The sequence below is a fragment of the Cnephaeus nilssonii genome (genome assembly GCF_951640355.1).
Source record: "Cnephaeus nilssonii genome assembly, chromosome: 3".
In the NCBI taxonomy this organism is placed as follows: domain Eukaryota; kingdom Metazoa; phylum Chordata; class Mammalia; order Chiroptera; family Vespertilionidae; genus Cnephaeus; species Cnephaeus nilssonii.
The window spans coordinates 53118494-53135903 of record NC_137074.1 but is presented as its reverse complement, the minus strand read 5'-3'; the positions used below and the strand labels follow the sequence as shown (position 1 = coordinate 53135903).

Here is a 17410-nt window from a genome sequence, read left to right as displayed (position 1 = left end):
ATGACAAAAGCCAGAATAACTCTGAACAAATTAATGATACTCAGACAGGAAAACAATATCCTGAACACTAATGGAGGGAAAACATTCCCGCAGACGTCGGCACTAGTGATAGGGTTAACTTTCATGCCGAGACCAGCATTTCTTTCCAAGACTTTGTTTCCCCCGACCTCCCCCCTCCTCCCTCCCCCCCGCCTCCGTCCCCAGGTTCCTCAATACAAATAATCCAACCAACCAATTCTCTGTGTTCAAAACAGTCAAGTGCTTCCAAAAAAGGGTGGGAAATCCTATTCAAACCTAAAGAAATACAACCTGAGTCATCCTCAATGTTAAACCTCCCACTTTTGTTTTCTACCCAATCTGAGTACTAATATATAAATTTGGCAGACAGAAAATCTTTCTTCTTTTAAAGAAAATTAACATCTAAATAGCATAATCCAAAGAACATATTCTACTTATTTGGAAAAATAGAAGCCAGGGACTACTCTCTATCCCATGACAATCTATTCTATGAGAGAAAACAAAAACAATCATCGTATGACTTTGAAAAATATAACCTTCAAAAATACTTATATTGGTAAGCTTAAAAAAAATACCATTAGTTAAAAACATTGTTAAGGGAGTTTTTGTTTTGTTTTTCCTATATGTATTGGTAAGAGTGTGTGCTGACAGAAAAGGTAGCAGCTATGGCTTTTAGGAAATTAAAGAAAAGCAGCAAAGTATAATTGATTTGGAAAGACTTAATTTATGAGATCTGGAACAGGATTAAAAAGGCAATGAGCTCCAGAAAATCAAAAGCTACCCACAAATCAAGAGAATATAGGCATAGAGCAACAAAAGCACTGTGAAGGGCTGTTGTAGAGGGAATACCCAGAAGCTGCCTGACCAGCTGTGTAGTCACAAGTAAAATTTAAAAAATGTAACTCAGGTGCTGCCTAAGAAGTTATCAGCAATCAGAAAAGGTCAAAAATTCTCTTGACCTCATTCATACTTCTCCTTCTCTTCTAGATTTTCAACTTCCTCACATCCCCAACTTTCTTACCCAAACCTCATCAAAATGGTGGCCTTTGACTCTAGCTATCAGAAGCAACTGTAGCAGTAAACACATCCATTCCTATTCCTCTGAAGTTTCAAGTGCTGCTGAGTCTAGTGCATGCAAAGAGCAATCTTTCTGCCTAGCCCATCTCAAGGAAACTGCTGAAGTGGCACCTCCTTAGCACTGACAGGACTTCCTTCTCCATTCTCCTTGTGTCTTGCACACAGGCTCTGGGGCCATCCAACTTTGAAGGCTCTCCCATCTCTGCCACATTTGGCCTACTCAGGCTGACAGCTCCACAACCTCAAACATTACTATTAGAAGATTTACAAGTCACTGGTATGGCTGTGGTGTGCCACCCACATTTAATTAGGCACAAATTATCAAATAATGTAGCATGCCAACAGCTTCTTCCATCCACCCATTCTTATCCAGCACCTAGGGTCACATTTATCTCAAAGTACCTAACATGCCACACCTTAGAAATTTTTGCTTTCAGGCAAAAGCATTTGAAGATATGCTAGTGTTGAGAGACTGAGGCTGTAGTGTAGAGGCTCACCAAAAGGGCAAGGGTGTTTTCTAAGAACTTGTGTACATGCTGGCCCTAGCCATCTCACACAGCTTATCGGCCTGGAGGTCATATTACAAGGGTCAACATGCCAAAAGCAGCCCATTGACAGAGCAGAGGAGGAGGGCCCGAAGATTTGAGACCCTGATAACATACTTGAGAGGAGTGACTACAGGAAGACACCACAGTTTGGGCATCTCCCTTTCCAAATATACTGGATAACGTGTGCACTTTAAGGGAACAAGTGTGGGCTTCAGTGGTGACTTCATTGCCTTTCTATACCAGGGAGAGTAAGACTGAAATAGACAGAATTCCCAAAGGAAGACTGAAGCAGAAAAGTTAAAACAGGTGATCATATGAAGCTGGGTAATGTAGGCCAAGATTAATTTCACCTTTAAAAAAAAAAAAGTATTCCAAGCCAAAGGTCATGTAAACCAGATTTGGTAGTAAAAACAGCACTTCATGAGAAGAGTCAGAAATGCAGTTTTCATAAGCCATCAGGACAGGAGGTTCCCCCCTCTGTCCCTCTACACTGCCATGCTCTGCCTCTGGGTGATCCGAGTTTTCAGAGCCTAGGTAGTCTGGTGTGCAGGCAGGCAGGTTTTACCAGAAAGGGAGATGTCTATGAGATGCTCACAGCCCTAGCAGAGGGGCAAGAAAAGATAAAACGTGGTTTTCTTAGCTGAAAACACTAAAACTCCACCCCCACAAGGGGTATTTATGAGTGACGGGGTGGGGCCTGGACATAAGCAGTCTTCCCCTGAACAGCTACAAGATTCCTGATGGATGACGATCTGAGTCATGTGGCTGTAGGCTGCTGGAGGTGTAAGATGAGCTCAAGTTCAACAGCAAGTGTGAAGCTTCAGCATTCTCTGAGGTGAAATTTAAGGGATGCACCCCACTGCCAACCACCAGGCAGGCACTTGTGGGAGAGATGGAGAACCTACCATGTCCTTGTAATGTGAGCCCTTGCTTTGTGCCTTGCTGGGGTGGCCCTGGAAGAAAGTAAGTCCCTGCCAGCTGCCACTCGCAGAGGAAAGCAAACACCTGTGGAGCACTGGCGCCAGTCAAGAACATTCTTAAGACGGGCAGAGTTCAAGATAGGAAGGTAGGTATTTCCTTATGCTTTCATGTCCATGGTCTATGCAAATCTCTCTATTCAGTATGGCTGTGCGCAGCCTGGATTAACAAATCATGTTCAAATTACAGACATGTACAAAGTATCCTTTGTAAAAAGCTAGGCAGTAAGCATAGAAATAGGAGTAGCAGGGCCAGGGACTTACTGACTGTGTGTAGGACTGAGTACTGTCCCACCCCTGAGCTGTTTTTAGTGTTCCTTCCTTTAGCGGTAGATTACAGGGAAGAGACTGACAAAAGCTCCCAAGTAACCGGCCACAGAGTCTTCTGAGATGAACACAGCGGAGAAGCCGGAGAAGCCGCAGCTGATGCCTGTGCGCTGGTTCCAAGCCCTTCAGTGTCTTCATGGACCCCAGTGGGTCCAACAAGAAACTCCTCAGGGAGTAAGTTTGACTTAGACCTCCTTCTCCCACAGCCACATGGACACTGTGCCAGCAGTACCGTTAGGGATTTGTAACGATTACCCAGCTTTTAGCATTTTTTCAAGGAAACAAAAATTATATCTCTCCCCGCCCCCAAATCACCCATCAGCATGGTTCATTGCTTGAACGATTTGGCAAGCCAGTTTGCCTCAGAACAAAAGGCAAACACTTATAGTGTTATCAGGAAGAAAAGGCCTCTGGGTATTACACCACTTCTTTCTGCCCACTCCTCAGGGGCAAAAAAAAAAAAAAAAAAAAAAAAAAAAATTAGTTCTATTTACTATATTTTAAAGACTAATTTTTAAAAATTAATAAAAAGGACAATTTCCCTGTCAAGATCATATGAACATAAACAATAAAGAAAAGTCCATGGGGAGGGTATATGGATGCAGAACAGGCTTCTAGGGTGTAGTCAGCCTCCTTCTTGGGTGGGTGATGTCTCTTGGAGAATGGGCTGTCTGGTCCCCCCATCTGAGGTCCTCTTGCCCAATTGTCTTTCCTTTGTAGCTGTCCTTAGGTTTATTGTTGGGATCACAATTTGGAATTCAACAGAGAGCTTCTGAAGGTGATGGGACAAAGGAGGGGAGAGGAAAGGAGGGTTGAAAAATTAGTCTTCTTCATCTTCACTGATATCGTAGGCTGCAGCCTTGTGCCTGGAGAGGTTTGTTGGGGAGGAAGAAGGGGAAGTCTTGCCAGAGAAGGGCCATCGGAAAGAGGGGGAGGGGGAGCGCTCTCGAGTGGGGCTGCTGCTGGGACTCTGCTTTGGGCTGATGGCCTGCAGCATCCGGCCTTTCCCCTCTTTCAGCATATGTTTCTGGGGAGACCAAAAGGAAGAGTTAGAAGAAACCCATGGATCCTAAGTCACCACTGGCATGTCTGAGACTTCAGATGATCACGAGTGCCCTCTGCAATGTCAGAGTCACTGGAGTAAGCCAGAGAAGGGGCAGAGCTATATTTCTAAGTAATTTTCTGTCTAAAGTGGTCTGTGTTATACATACAACTTATCTAAAGGTTGTATCTAGTCACCTAATCCTGACTTCTATGTCAAAGGAATTCTTAAAAGCCTATTTGGTTTGTAGTCCAGGCTCCAGGCACAAACAAAAGAATTAACACAGACAAAAGGTATCTTCCTGGAGTATTAGAGTTCTCTGAAAAGGAAATTCCATATTTTCCCTGAATAATCTATTTTGGTATCCAAACACTCTCACAGCCAGATCCTTCCTGACATCTAATCTAAGGCTCATTTGCTGAATAGCTACACACACTCCCTTTATTTGGCTTGAAGAAACCTTGCTATTCCTCAAGGACAGAATCACCACCTCACCCAGTGATTCTGAGGCAGCTGTTTATTAGTGGAGGCAGCTTTCTTTTTATTGTTCTTTCCTTTCCTTCTATCTAAAACTATAGTGTAGAAGTGGGCAAGGCTACTTACTTATCTTGTCACCAGATTTGGATGTTGATAGACAGCTGGTGAAATTATTTAGGAGAATATGTAAACTCTTTCTGTAAAGATTTGAAAGAACTTTTTGGGGATAGTTGAAAAATAGTTATGCCCAGTAAGAGGAGCAGATAACTTCTGAATGTGGATGTCCCTTTCTGCTCAAGGATTCTATAATTCTTTCCACAGTATGAGAATTCCCCACATATTCCTAAAATTCCCTAAATTATCCAGCTGGAGAAAACATACCAGTGCTCCTTCCGGACCAAACATTTCCAGGAAATTTCCAATGAATTCTCGGGATTTCTCCTCCCATTTCTGAATGAGGTCAATGCTTTTTTCCTCTACCTTCTGAACAAATTCTTTTGACTTTTCTTCCACATCTTTCACTTTTTTCTTTACTTTGTCAACCCGTTCCTGCAAATGGTATTTCTTCTCCTAGGTAAAAGAAAGAACTGTTTTAAGAAATAATACCCACTCTGACCTTTCGTACCAAAGGGAGGAAAGAAACATGGTTCATCACTCTACTGACATTCTTTTCAGTCTTTAGAATTTCACTTTGCTTAATCTACTCCCCACTTCTCTAGTGTAACAGGTAAGATATGCTCTGGATGGTCAATCTTATACCAAAGTGTGATAATTCTAACATCATGGAAACCAAAACTAAACTAAATATAGAGGGTAGGCTCAGTAACATGTATGCAACCAAATGAAGTAACATTTTTAAAGATAAAACGTAGACTTAGAACATAAACATGCCCAACATAACCCAAACCACATTCTAGACCGAGATGTAAAGGGAACAAGATCACTGCAGAATACTGCCAAGAATAAGCCACTATAATAGGTTGAAAGTTGAAGTGGTAGATCTTAATTTATTTTTTATTGGATTTTTCTCCTCTATCACTGGCTTATTCTATGGTTTTAAAAGAGTTGTTTTAGTTTTTGGATGTCTGCTTGCTCATTCACAAAATAAAGATGATACTCTTTGGTCCTACCAACTTCCCTAAGGAAGGGAAATGGGGAGGGGGAGTCTTTAGTCAAATGAAAAATATTCCCACAATTTCCCAATCATAGAGGGGTAAGGAAATATGTTTAAATTTTTGAACACCTGAAAAAAGAGAAAATGTTCTGTACTAGGCGGTTAACAACAGCTAGGGTTTATCTGCATAGGTAAGTCATATTCAGACGAAACCATTTCACCTAGTCATAATTTACAGGATGAGGAACAGGTAAGGAAGCTTGGTAAGCTACTAATGTAGAAGATATAGTTAGCAGCTTTCTTTTTAAATAAACTTTATAGAGGTATAATTTACATACACAAAATGTATAGCAGTTTGTTGCTAAAGGATAATATTAAGCTAAGGTAAACTTTGCTTCCATAAATCAAATTTTAAAACTTAGGTCTATATGTCCTGAGAAATGGCATGCAAAATGTGTGTCGCTACCCACACAGGGAGAGGATCCATAGCTTTTACCAGATTTTCAAAAGAACATCAAATAAATAAAAAAGCTATGAACCACTATTAATGTATTTGATATACATGTTGGACTTTAAAGTTGAAAATTCTCATTTATTGAATTGGCTGTGTGTTTTTATATCAATGTATAGATACTAGACCATAAAGGCAGAAAATGCCTCTGTTTTATCTTTGTAAAGAGCTCAGCATAGTGTTATCTGCAAGAATCCGATGGGCTTTTGGAGGAAATAACTATAGCAGATTGAAAAGCAAGTTCAGCTCAGATGAAGCGGGAGGCAATGTGTGCCTTAAAGGGCCAGGGAACTCTGGGATGAGGTTGGAACTCACGTTGATAAAGCTGACATTGAGCTCCTTTGCCGTGTAGCCCCTCTGTAGGTTCCGTCTGGCATACACATCATAGTCCCGGACAATTCGGGTGATGATGTCTGATGTAGAGATACCTTCTGTCCTCTGTGTTGGAGCAAACATGCCTAACCCCAAAACACATACAAACACTGTGACATTCTGGTTAGCTCAGGCAGCAGGACTAGATAGAAACTGGAAGCGACATTCCTTTCCTTTCCTATTACTAAGGGAAGTCTGGAGATACTGACATACAGAAGGAGGAATGAATCAAAGGAAAGGGGTTAAGGAAAGGAAGGGCTATATGGTCCTAATATTAAGAAAAAGATGGGGCTGGAGAAATTCCTGAAATTAAAAGAGATATCAATAGTAGATGTTTAGTTTGAGAACTGATGGATCTCAGTGCTATGCTCACCTTATCCTCTTATCCAAAGTGTGACCTGAAAGTGGATGCTGAATTTCTCAGTGTATAAACTTTTCTCTGTAGAGTAGTGTGTGGCTGAATCTCTGTCACTGCCCCTGAGACTGTACACATCACAGCGAGAATATACACATCAACTTACCTGCTTCCTTAATGTGCTTATAAACATCATCACTTCCTGCGGAAGAATAAGGGATGTCATCATGGGCCACAAAATCAATCTGAAAATAAGGAAACATCATTTAAAACCCAGGATACCTGCCATGCAGAAAGAACCAGAACAAACTCTCAGGCCCAGAAAAAAGGACAAAAGGGAGAGGCCAGGTCTCAAATGGACATTTTCTCTTTTTATTTTTAGAGAGAGAGTAAGGGAAAGAGAGGGAGAGAGAAAAACATCAATCAGCTGCACACCCCCTACTGGGGATTGAGCCCGCAACCCGGGCATGTGCCCTGACTGGGAACTGAACTGGCAATCTCTTGGTGCATGGGCCAAAACTCAACCACAGAGCCACACTGGCCAGGGCTGGACATTTTCGCTTTATCTCTCATTGTTTTGCTCACTAATCCCATGATTCATTCATAAGCCACTCAACCTAATTATTTATGGATCATAAATATGAAGTCAGCAAGTTTCTCCTGTTAGCTATTTCTCCTGGCGTTCTAAAGGTGCTACCTTCACATTGTATACCAGTCACCATGCTTGGAAAATTGGGCTGGGTGTGCTAGTGTATGGCAGCGAGGAAAGAAGAAAGGAAATTTCATCCTCCTGGGTCTATAAGAATTCATCACATAAGGTTTCTGGAAGTCTGAGAAAGAGGTTATTGTTAACTGGTTTCTCTCTCAGACCAGGAGAGGAGTGGGAATATAAAAATAGCAACCAAGAACCCTTTTATTAGAATAGATACATCTATACTCCTGAGAAATGCAAATTCCAAAGCCATAAAAGATCTTTAGGTCTCAGGATCTACCATTTTACTAGTGTCAATACCTCTTGCAACAGTGAAGAGACCACTGGCACTGGATCAATAATCTTTCTGGGAAATATGCTAAACCTCACTTACTTAGTCCTTCCTGAATAGGCCATAGACCCTTTGCTAATATAATTGCTAATACCACCACCAACTCCCAGAAGCCACTGTCGTGTGAAGTGTGCTCATCAGGACTGTGTCAGGGATTCTCAGCTAACACCTCAATTACCCATAAATACACCACGGCTAACAAGAAGAAAAGCAAAACGGAATTTCCTCTAACCTCTTCTGCCTAGGCCTTCTTGGCTGTGTTACTGAGAATAATCTTACCTTTGGCACCACGAAGTGTTGATGTAGAAAAGTTAGAGAACTATGAAAGGTGTGTCCTAATCCTAAATAGTTATAACAAATATCCCTTAGCTTCAGGCCTACCCTTCAAAAGTATTGCTTTTAAAGCACTTTGGCTGCCTCTGTTCCCTTGTTTCATTGAACAACTCACCTTCAACATTCCATACTTCCCTGTAGAAAACTGACCATATGCTGCAGACTCCTCAGGCTTGTGGGCCTCCAACCTGACCTGATAAGTCCCTCTTATCTTTTGTAGCTACCTTTTACAGGTAACTTGTTGCTTTAATGTGGGATAATTAAAAGGAGATAAGGGGCTTTATAGTACTAACTTGCTGAGCAAAAGTGAGAAACCTCCCTGGTTTCTGACTGCACACAACTTCTAGCCCAAAATCAAAGCCCTGAAACTAAGTTTCAGTCAACACAAGAGTAGTCTGTGTTTATCTGTCTTATTTCCTGGAATGTGAGGGAAGCATAGCTGGGGCTATGTCTATTCTTAAGAGACTGGTATGCTATGAGGATGAACAACTATAGTGTATGGTGGTGGGCGGGGATCAATTTCTACAGTGTGACCTGCTACAGTGTGATCTGGACCAGATTATTTAGCCTTCCTGGCCTTGTTCTCATATAATAATTACCCAACAGGATTGTTATGGGGAGCAAATGAAATATAATGTATATAAAAGTGCTTATAAACCATCAAACCCCATATAAATGTCAGGGATGACTATTATTAGTAGTAATATCATTGTCATCTCCTCACTGTGGAATTTACATAGAAGATAGAAGTAAAATAAGGCTAGTGGAAAACTAGTCCAAGTACAATCAGCCTCAAGAGTTGAAGAAATCCCAGAACAGGGAAAGGGGGCATGTGCCCAGTTTCTTACCCGGTGCTCTGCCAGGAACTCCGGAGTCAGGGTCCAGGGGGCGTTCCTCACCACCTCATCCACGTAGCGGCAGTGCTGCACTGCATCATAACGCTCACTTTCGTTCATCACTGTGAAGCCTTTGAAGTTGTGCGTTAGCTCATCACTGCAAACTGAGTTCACCACATCATAGAGTTTGTAAGTCAAAGCCCCCTTCACTTTACCACTGCTCAGTCACCAACCCCTCCCATTCCCTGGAGCTGTAACCATTTCCCCACCTGGAGACAAATCTTCTGGAGGGTAGCTCAGTCTGGGTGACAATGCTTTTCCTAATCCAAGATACACCTTCAGGAGCAACGCTCACTAAATAGTATGTTCACACTTTGGAGAAGAGAGGCTCCAACAGGGCTAAAATCTTTGGCTTTGAAATAAACCTGCCATGCATTTCTGCATCAGTTAAGTTTTATAAGACTGTACTGGGCATATGAATTTGTTAAGTGAATTTTGTAATTCAGTAGATTCAAAATGATAAACTGAAATCCAGAATGAATGTCATTCTCAAACAGGCAACAGGGGTCTCATGTGACTACAGAAATTCAGCTAAAAACAGTGAGATAAATAAACACTGGACATCTCAGGTCACTGAGCTTGGAACTTCTCTCTCCAGGTTCATATATGTCATGTTTTAGAGAGGCTGTACTATATCCTTCATTTAAAAACCAAAACAAAAACCAATATACTCAGGTTATAAAGGTAGAAGAAAAAGGCTACTATAATTTTTTTCTGGGAAGTACCTAGAGTCTTAGATGTTTTCTTACCTCCCACAATGAGGTATGTATTAGGGAAAAGGTTCTTTGCTTGCATCAGAGCCCGGGCATGACCAGAATGAAATAAGTCAAATATTCCATCTGCATAAACTCTCACAGGTCGCTCACCTAAATCCAAAAGAAAATTTATCACAAAAATACACTGATTCAATATCTCCTATTCGACAAATGGAAATGGCACTGTGTGACTATTCCATCCCAGCATACCCCTCTTAAGGTGTGAGGAGTAACATCACAGACATTGTGGGCGACAAAGACCTTTTGATGTCATGCCCATGAACTCTGTTAGTGTGATTATACCAAACTGCTTAGGCAGTTGGATTTCATGATTATCTTTTCTTATTTTTAGATGTGAAAAGGAATGGTTATATAATAGGTAAGCCCAAAACTTCAAAATCCTCACCTTTCAGTTCAAACTTCAGTTACACATGATCAAAATAATAGTATAATCTGGCTGCTTGCTCTCTAATTTTCAAGCTGCTTTGAACACTAATGACTAATGCTTTGCTTTGAAAATAAGCCTCCCTACTATTACCCAGAGAGTAAGGAGTGATCCAGAAAGGTGAGATTAAGAAAGATGGGAGGTAAGTACCAGGTATCAATTTATTGCTCCTCAGTCCCAGATTCACCCTCAATACCTGCTCTGGGATGACAGATGGAATTCCTTCCAGCATTTCTCCTGGACAGTCAGCATGATGTTACACTTTCTCAGCAGAGGGTGATATACCAAGTATTTGAAAATCAAATACATAAAAATTCTTCTCTCCATTAGGGAGAATAACAAAGAACTGATTGTCAATTTTGTGTGTGTGGTAGTAGACTATGAAAGAAAAACCACAAGACTAATTTCAAATCCAAATAAACACAGAGAGTAAAATTGACATAATGGTTCATCATGCTTCAAATGGTAACTCTAACGAGTCCCAGTAACACATTCCTACTATGTGAGTAGAGGAAAAGCTGTTTCACTGTAGTAGCAGAATATAACAGTAGGAGTATCTAGCACCGTTTGGCCCAGCTATTCCAATTCTAGGAATGCATCTCACAGATATATTTGTAAAAATGTATATCATTCATTGCAGCATTGTTTATAATAGCAAAAAGTTTAGAAAAAAACTAAGTTTCGCCACAGCTGGTTTGGCTCAATGGATAAAGCTTCGGCCTGCGGACTGAAGGATCCCAGGTTCAATTCCGGCCAAGGGCACATGCCTAGGTTGTGGGCTCAACCCCCAGTAGGGGGTGTGCAGGAGGCAGCCGATCAGTGATTCTTTCTCATCATTGATGTTTCTATCTCTCTCTCCCTTCCTCTCTGACATCAATACAAATATATTTAAAAACAAAACAAAAAACTATCATTAAAAAAAAAAGAAACAACCTAAGTTTCAATGAAAGACTGAATATACCACGACACATTAAAAGGGTGGGAGGATTTACAGATTATTTGTTTATATATCCACAAAAATTGGTAAAACTAGTTGCCCATAAAAGGGATACTGGGTGGCTGTGAGACAGTGGTGAAAGGAAGACATTTCAGTCTATATTAACTTTTTGTACTTTATGAGTGTTAAGCATGGCAATGTATTGATTTTATAATATAGGAAACAAAAGTTGTAAATAAAACAAATACACCAATACAATGAAAAACTGAGAAATAATATGATGAACTAAAAAGTCAGAAAGGTTATAGTTTAAGCTTGCCAACCAGCCTCTTTCCTCTGTACTCTTAACCTCTTTAAACCTGTTTCCTCATCTATTAAAAAAAAAAAAAGGCAAAACAAAACAAAATCTGAGTAGTATAATCTCACATCCACATCCTAGAAATTATGACCATGAAGTAACTAACATACTTCCATCTTTCCTAAACAAGTCCAGAGTGGCTATGATCTCACTTTATTTGATCCTTAAAGACAAAGGATAGAATATAAAAATTAAGAATATTTTGTTGGCCCTAACCGGTCTGGCTCAGTGGATAGAGCATCGGCCTTCAGACTCAAGGGTCCCAGGTTCGATTCCAGTCAAGGGCATGTACCTTGGTTGCGGGCACATCCCCAGTAGGGGGTGTTCAGGAGGCAGCTGATCAATGTTTCTCTCTCATCGATGTTTGTAACTCTCTATTCCTTTCCCTTCCTCTCTGTAAAAAAATCAATAAAATATATATTTTTAAAAAAAGAATATTTTGTTGTTTTTCTGCCATTAGCATACATAAAGGGCAAAGTGAGATTTCCTGACAGTGGAAATACCATAGAATGTTGTTGATGCAATGGCTACTTGCCAGTAGCTAATCATGCCACATTAGGCCACGTCACCACGGAATTCTTTTGTCAGACCAATGCCAGATGTGCTTCTTGCCCTCTTTAGTATTTCCCCAACCTCTCAACTTCTCAATTCCCTATGACTTAACCCCAAGTCTTTGGTGAAACCAGGCTGGTATATTAACCAAATAGCCAGAAGGGGCCACTGTTGAACTAGAAAATCTGAGGATCCATTCCTTCACCAAGTGGCTATTGGTCAGGATAACCAGACCCTCCCTCTGATTTACATCTGTTGTCTCAGCATATTATTAAGCGTGAACCCTTTAATTCTCAAAATGGTCTTGATTTGGATGACAAATTACAATCCTTGCACTACTACTAGCTAACAAACTAGATGTTCTCCTTCAGGCCAAATAGACCTGGGCTTCAATTTATTGTTTCTTTTGATATATTCTCTCAAATACCTATCACCAAATCTATTTTGTCCCCAACAGATTTCCATTGTCCTTCAGACTCTGCTTTTTCTTCCTTTCTCCCTTTCTCCCAGAGAATATATCACTGGTTTTTCTTTTCTTTCTTTTTTTTTTTCAGAAGAGATGATCTTATTTCTCAAGTCATATTTGTTTTTCTCTGGGTAGTGAGTTTTCTCCCAGATTACACAAACTTCCCTCTTGTACTCCCTTAACCTCCCAAGTGAAAACCTGGGGGCAGAGAGAGGAATGCCCCCTTATGCTAATTATTTGCTTAAAATTCACCAACTATGGCATGTTGCATGCAGATTCATTACTGGCTCATCCGTTGGCCAGCAATGGCATGAATTCAGTCAGTTACTCGGCTACTTAAACATAAAACAGAACAGACAGAAGGAGATATAGGAGAAACACCAGAGACAGAATTAGGCTAGCAAACTTTATAGGCTAGTTTGTGACTATCTGTACCACCTAAAATACAATCAGTTGGCCAATGGTCTTCTATTGTTAATAACTAACGTCTATGAAGAGTCACACCACTCTAGGGTGAAAAGAACACAAAGATGGAAAAACTTAGGTTTTAGTTTAAATTTTATCACTAATTATTTGTTTTACTATAGAGGAGCTTTTACTTCTAAGTTTCTATGGACCTTAATATCTTGTTGTAGATAGTATAATAAAGAGACTATAAAGTATATTACCTCAAAAAATAAACTACTTGTAAAATTATATTATTCTAAATCTTAAAAAATTAGACTTATTAATTAGTACCTATTAACTATAGGCTTCCAAACGTGTGAAAAGCACATCTACACACACATACACGTTATATATCTCAAGTGGGTAACATAACTAACGTGGTCAGATCTGAGTGAGGTACTGCATTCTGAAAGTGAGTCATTAGAATGCATGAAAAGTCCTTGCCCTCAGTAGACTCTACTATCACATCTGAATGTGACCTTTGTACTGTTTGGTGGCATTTTGAAATTTGACCTGCCAGCATTACACCTTGTTACATATAGCCTGTTTTTCCGTGTTGTCATTTTACCTGCTCCATTAGCCTTTATTCCTCAAACAAGGGGAACCAACCCCCAAACATCACATCATGAATCAGAAGGGCTGTGATCAACATGTACAAACACTTTTGCAAAAGGAAAGCATTCTTTGAAATTTTGAGGACCCAAAACTATACTCCATAGAGCCAAGATATAGTCAAGGAGTATTGGGATCCCTGGCCTGACACTGTACAGCATTCATTTCTATTCGCATTTCACTATTCCTCAGTTACAACAGGGAGCAAATATACTAACACAATTAAGAAGTAACCACAGCCCAGTCGGCGTGGCTCAGTGGTTGAGCATTGACCTGTGAACCAGGAGGTCACGGTTTGATTCCTGGCCAGGACACATTCCCAGATTGTGGGCTTGATCCCCAGTGTGGAGCATGCAGGAGGTAGCCAATCAATGATTCTCTCGCATCACTGATGTTTCTCTCTCTCTCTCTCTCTCCCTCTTCCTTCCTCTCTGAAATCAATAAATATATATATTAAAAAAGAAGTAACCACAAATATCCTATATAATAAAAAACTAATAACACAAATTGTTCGACCAGAAGTTCGACCGCTCACTATGACGTGCACTGACCACCAGGGGGCAGCATGGAACATGGTGGGCATCGGCGACACAGTGCTGACAGCGGGCAGCAGTGGAGGTACTGCCGGCCCGGATGGGCCCCGACGAGAGTGGGACCACAGCGGGATGGTGGAGCAGGTGAGTAGGCGGCACTAGGCCAAGGAGGGTGCAAGCGGGGGTCCGATCGCCCACAGATGGCGACCAGTGGTGGTGGCTGGGGGGTCAGGGGGGGTAAGGACAGGGCTGTCGCCCGGCTCCCAGGTGCTGAGGGAGCTGGGTAGGGGGCCCAGCCCCAATCAATTGACCCATAGATGGTCACCCTTGCCAGCAGGCCCTGATCGGATTGGGGCCAGGCCCCAGGCTGGGATGGGGACCTGGGGGTGGGGGGGTGGCAGCAACCAACCTCTCGTGGAACCCAGGCAGGTGGCTGCGACCTCTCACCTCACCGGCTACCTGGGGGCGTGGGTGACAAGGACAGAGGTGTGGTGAGAATGCGGGGTGTCCACCGAGCTCGCTCTCACTCCCCCTGCTACCCTCCCCAGGGACGCCAGGGCTCATGCGCCAAGAAGCCCCTGTACTCAGGTGCTGGGCGCCCGCGAGGAGCCCGCCCCGCACCCACACGGCCTCTTCCGGTGAGCCGGGCCACAGCCACTGGGACCACAGGGGCCGGTCCGGCTCCCCGTGGGTTCACGCAGGAGCCACTCTGCAAGGGGAGAGAGCGAGCTGCCCACCCGCTTCCTTGTGGCACCACTGTGTGGCCCAGAGGCCCATGCTGCACCCCAGCCCATGGCATCTGGCTGCGCTCACTGCACCTCCGCGTGGGGACTCTGGCCTTGTGACTCAGGTGGAGGGGGAATGCGGGGACCCAGAGGGCCCCGGTGCTGTCCAGGGCCCAGAATTCAGCTGGGACCTGCCCTTCTACACCAGATGCTCACACTTCAATCGCTGGCCAGGCCTAGGAACTGCACCTGTGCACAAATTTCATGCACTGAACCTCTAGTCTTCCATAAAGATTTGTGGCTATAACTGCTTCTTACTCCCTAGTGATTGCCTGAGTTTGAGTCAAGACCTATGCTTACAGAGTAGACAAAATACTTACTATAGTAATTGAAAAAAATAAAGAAGGATTGAATAAAAGGAGAATTGAAGAATTTATAAAGAAGTAAGGATAGCTGCCTATAAGACTGTATTCACAACACATGCTCATGGAAGTTTCTATTTATGATGATCCCTAAAACCAATTGAGTATCTAGAATACATATATTATGTAAACTAAGCATACAAATAAAGAGTATGGGCTTTGAAAATAATAAAGTGAGTCTTTAAAACACTGGAAAATTACAATATCAAGAAAGATAAGCCCTAGCTGGTTTGGCTCAGTGGATAGAGCGTCAGCCTGCAGACTGAAGGGTCCCAGGTTCGATTCCGGTCAAGGGCACATGTCTGAGTTGTGGGCTTTATCCCCAATGGGGGATGTGCAGGAGGCAGCCAATCAATGATTCTCTCTCATCATTGATGTTTCTATCTCTCTTTTCCTCTCCCTTCCTTTCTGAAATCAATAAAGATTTTTTTTTTAAAAAAGAAAGATAAAATTAAGTGATGAGTATCTTTGAACTTGAGATATTTTTGTCTTCTATCATCAACAGCATAATAGCTAGGGTACTTACTGATAGAAAGGAAGATTTGGGGAACAATTTGAAGGTTATTAAAAATGTGATAGCCTGACATATTATTTGGACCTTTGTAAAAATCAATAAAGTTAAAGTCCAGCTCTGCTATATCTCATAATTATGACAACAGCCCAAGAAGCAAATATGTACTACTATATCTCAAAGCTGTGATAACATCCTGGGAAACAAGTGCCTAATACATAATTTAAAAAAATGAAATTTTATGGAGTACAGTTATCCTCCCAAAAGAATAGCAAGGGAGCTAGAAGGAACTCATCTCCCTTGTCCCAACTAGTCTTTATAGTTAAACTGAGGGAAGAATATAGAAAGTGGGCATATATTTGATAAATACAATTGAATGCTAAAAATAACAACTAAGTAACAGGGCATTTACTTACAAGGAGTTCCTCTGCTGGCTTCTTCCATAGTTACCCTGACATAGGGCTTATTAAAGTCTACTTCAATTTCATCAGAAAAAGGAGCTGGCTGCCGTAAGCCCTTAAGAAGAGGAAAGTGAAAGGGGAAAAAAACAGTTAAATTCAATGGTACAAACTGAAATACTCAAAAAATGGCAGCTTTAAAGAACAATCAGTTTCTTAATATACTGTGACTAAAATTCCTCCTAAAACTTCAATAACACAAAAAAAGAAAAGAAAAAGGCATTCCAAAATGACAAGTGAAAGTTGCAACCTTTCTTTTTAAAATTTCTTTATTGATTAAGGCCATGATCGGCAAACTGTGGCTCGAGAGCCACATGCGGCTCTTTGGCCCCTTGAGTGTGGCTCTTCCACAAAATACCATGGCCTGGGCGAGTCTAATTTGAAGAAGTGGCGATAGAAGAAGTTTAAGTTTGCCAAAACCGGTTTGGCTCAGTGGATAGAGCGTCGGCCTGCGGACTCAAGGGTCCCAGGTTCGATTCCGGTCAAGGGCATGTACCTTGGTTGCGGGCACATCCCCAGTAGGGGGTGTGCAAGAGGCAGCTGATCGATGTTTCTAACTCTATCCCTCTCTCTTCCTCTCTGTAAAAAATCAATAAAATATATTTTTTAAAAAAAAAGAAGTTTAAGTTTAAAAAATTTGGCTCTCAAAAGAAATTTCAATCGTTGTACTGTTGATATTTGGCTCTGTTGACTAATGAGTTTCCCGACCACTGGATTAAGGTATTATATATGTGTCCTTATCCCCCCATTTACCCCCAACTCCCCCTCTCATGTCCTCACCCCCCTGTTGTCTGTGTCCATTGGTTAGGCTTATATGCATGCATACAAGTCCTTTGGTTGATCCCTCCCCCTTACCCCCTCCCTCCCTTTCCCTCTGAGGTTTGACGGTCTGATCAATGCTTCTCTGTCTCTGGATCTGTTTTTGTTCATCAATTTATGTTGTTCATTATATTCCATAAATGAGTGAGATCATGTGATATTTATCTTTCTCTGACTGGCTTATTTCACTTAGCATAATACTCATCTAATGGACAAATCATGGTGTCAAAGATAAATAAATGTTTTGCTAATGATTTCAGGGTAAAGACTGAACAAGATG

General features: G+C 41.6%; 1 protein-coding gene across 5 annotated transcripts in view; it reads right to left on the bottom strand.

The window, feature by feature from the left end:
- Positions 1-181: 181 nt before the first annotated feature.
- PCYT1A (phosphate cytidylyltransferase 1A, choline) overlaps positions 182-17410 on the bottom strand; it is a 59084-nt gene continuing 41855 nt past the window's right edge. For all 5 annotated transcript variants that reach the window (XM_079764304.1, XM_079764306.1, XM_079764305.1 and 2 more), the window contains 7 exons: positions 16270-16369; positions 9840-9956; positions 9043-9194; positions 6985-7063; positions 6407-6549; positions 4848-5036; positions 182-3974 (listed from right to left, as the gene is read on the bottom strand). In XM_079764304.1, the coding sequence (XP_079620430.1) occupies positions 3768-3974; positions 4848-5036; positions 6407-6549; positions 6985-7063; positions 9043-9194; positions 9840-9956; positions 16270-16369 (987 nt within the window). In that variant the 3' untranslated portion in view covers positions 182-3767. The remainder of the gene's footprint in view (positions 3975-4847; positions 5037-6406; positions 6550-6984; positions 7064-9042; positions 9195-9839; positions 9957-16269; positions 16370-17410) is intronic.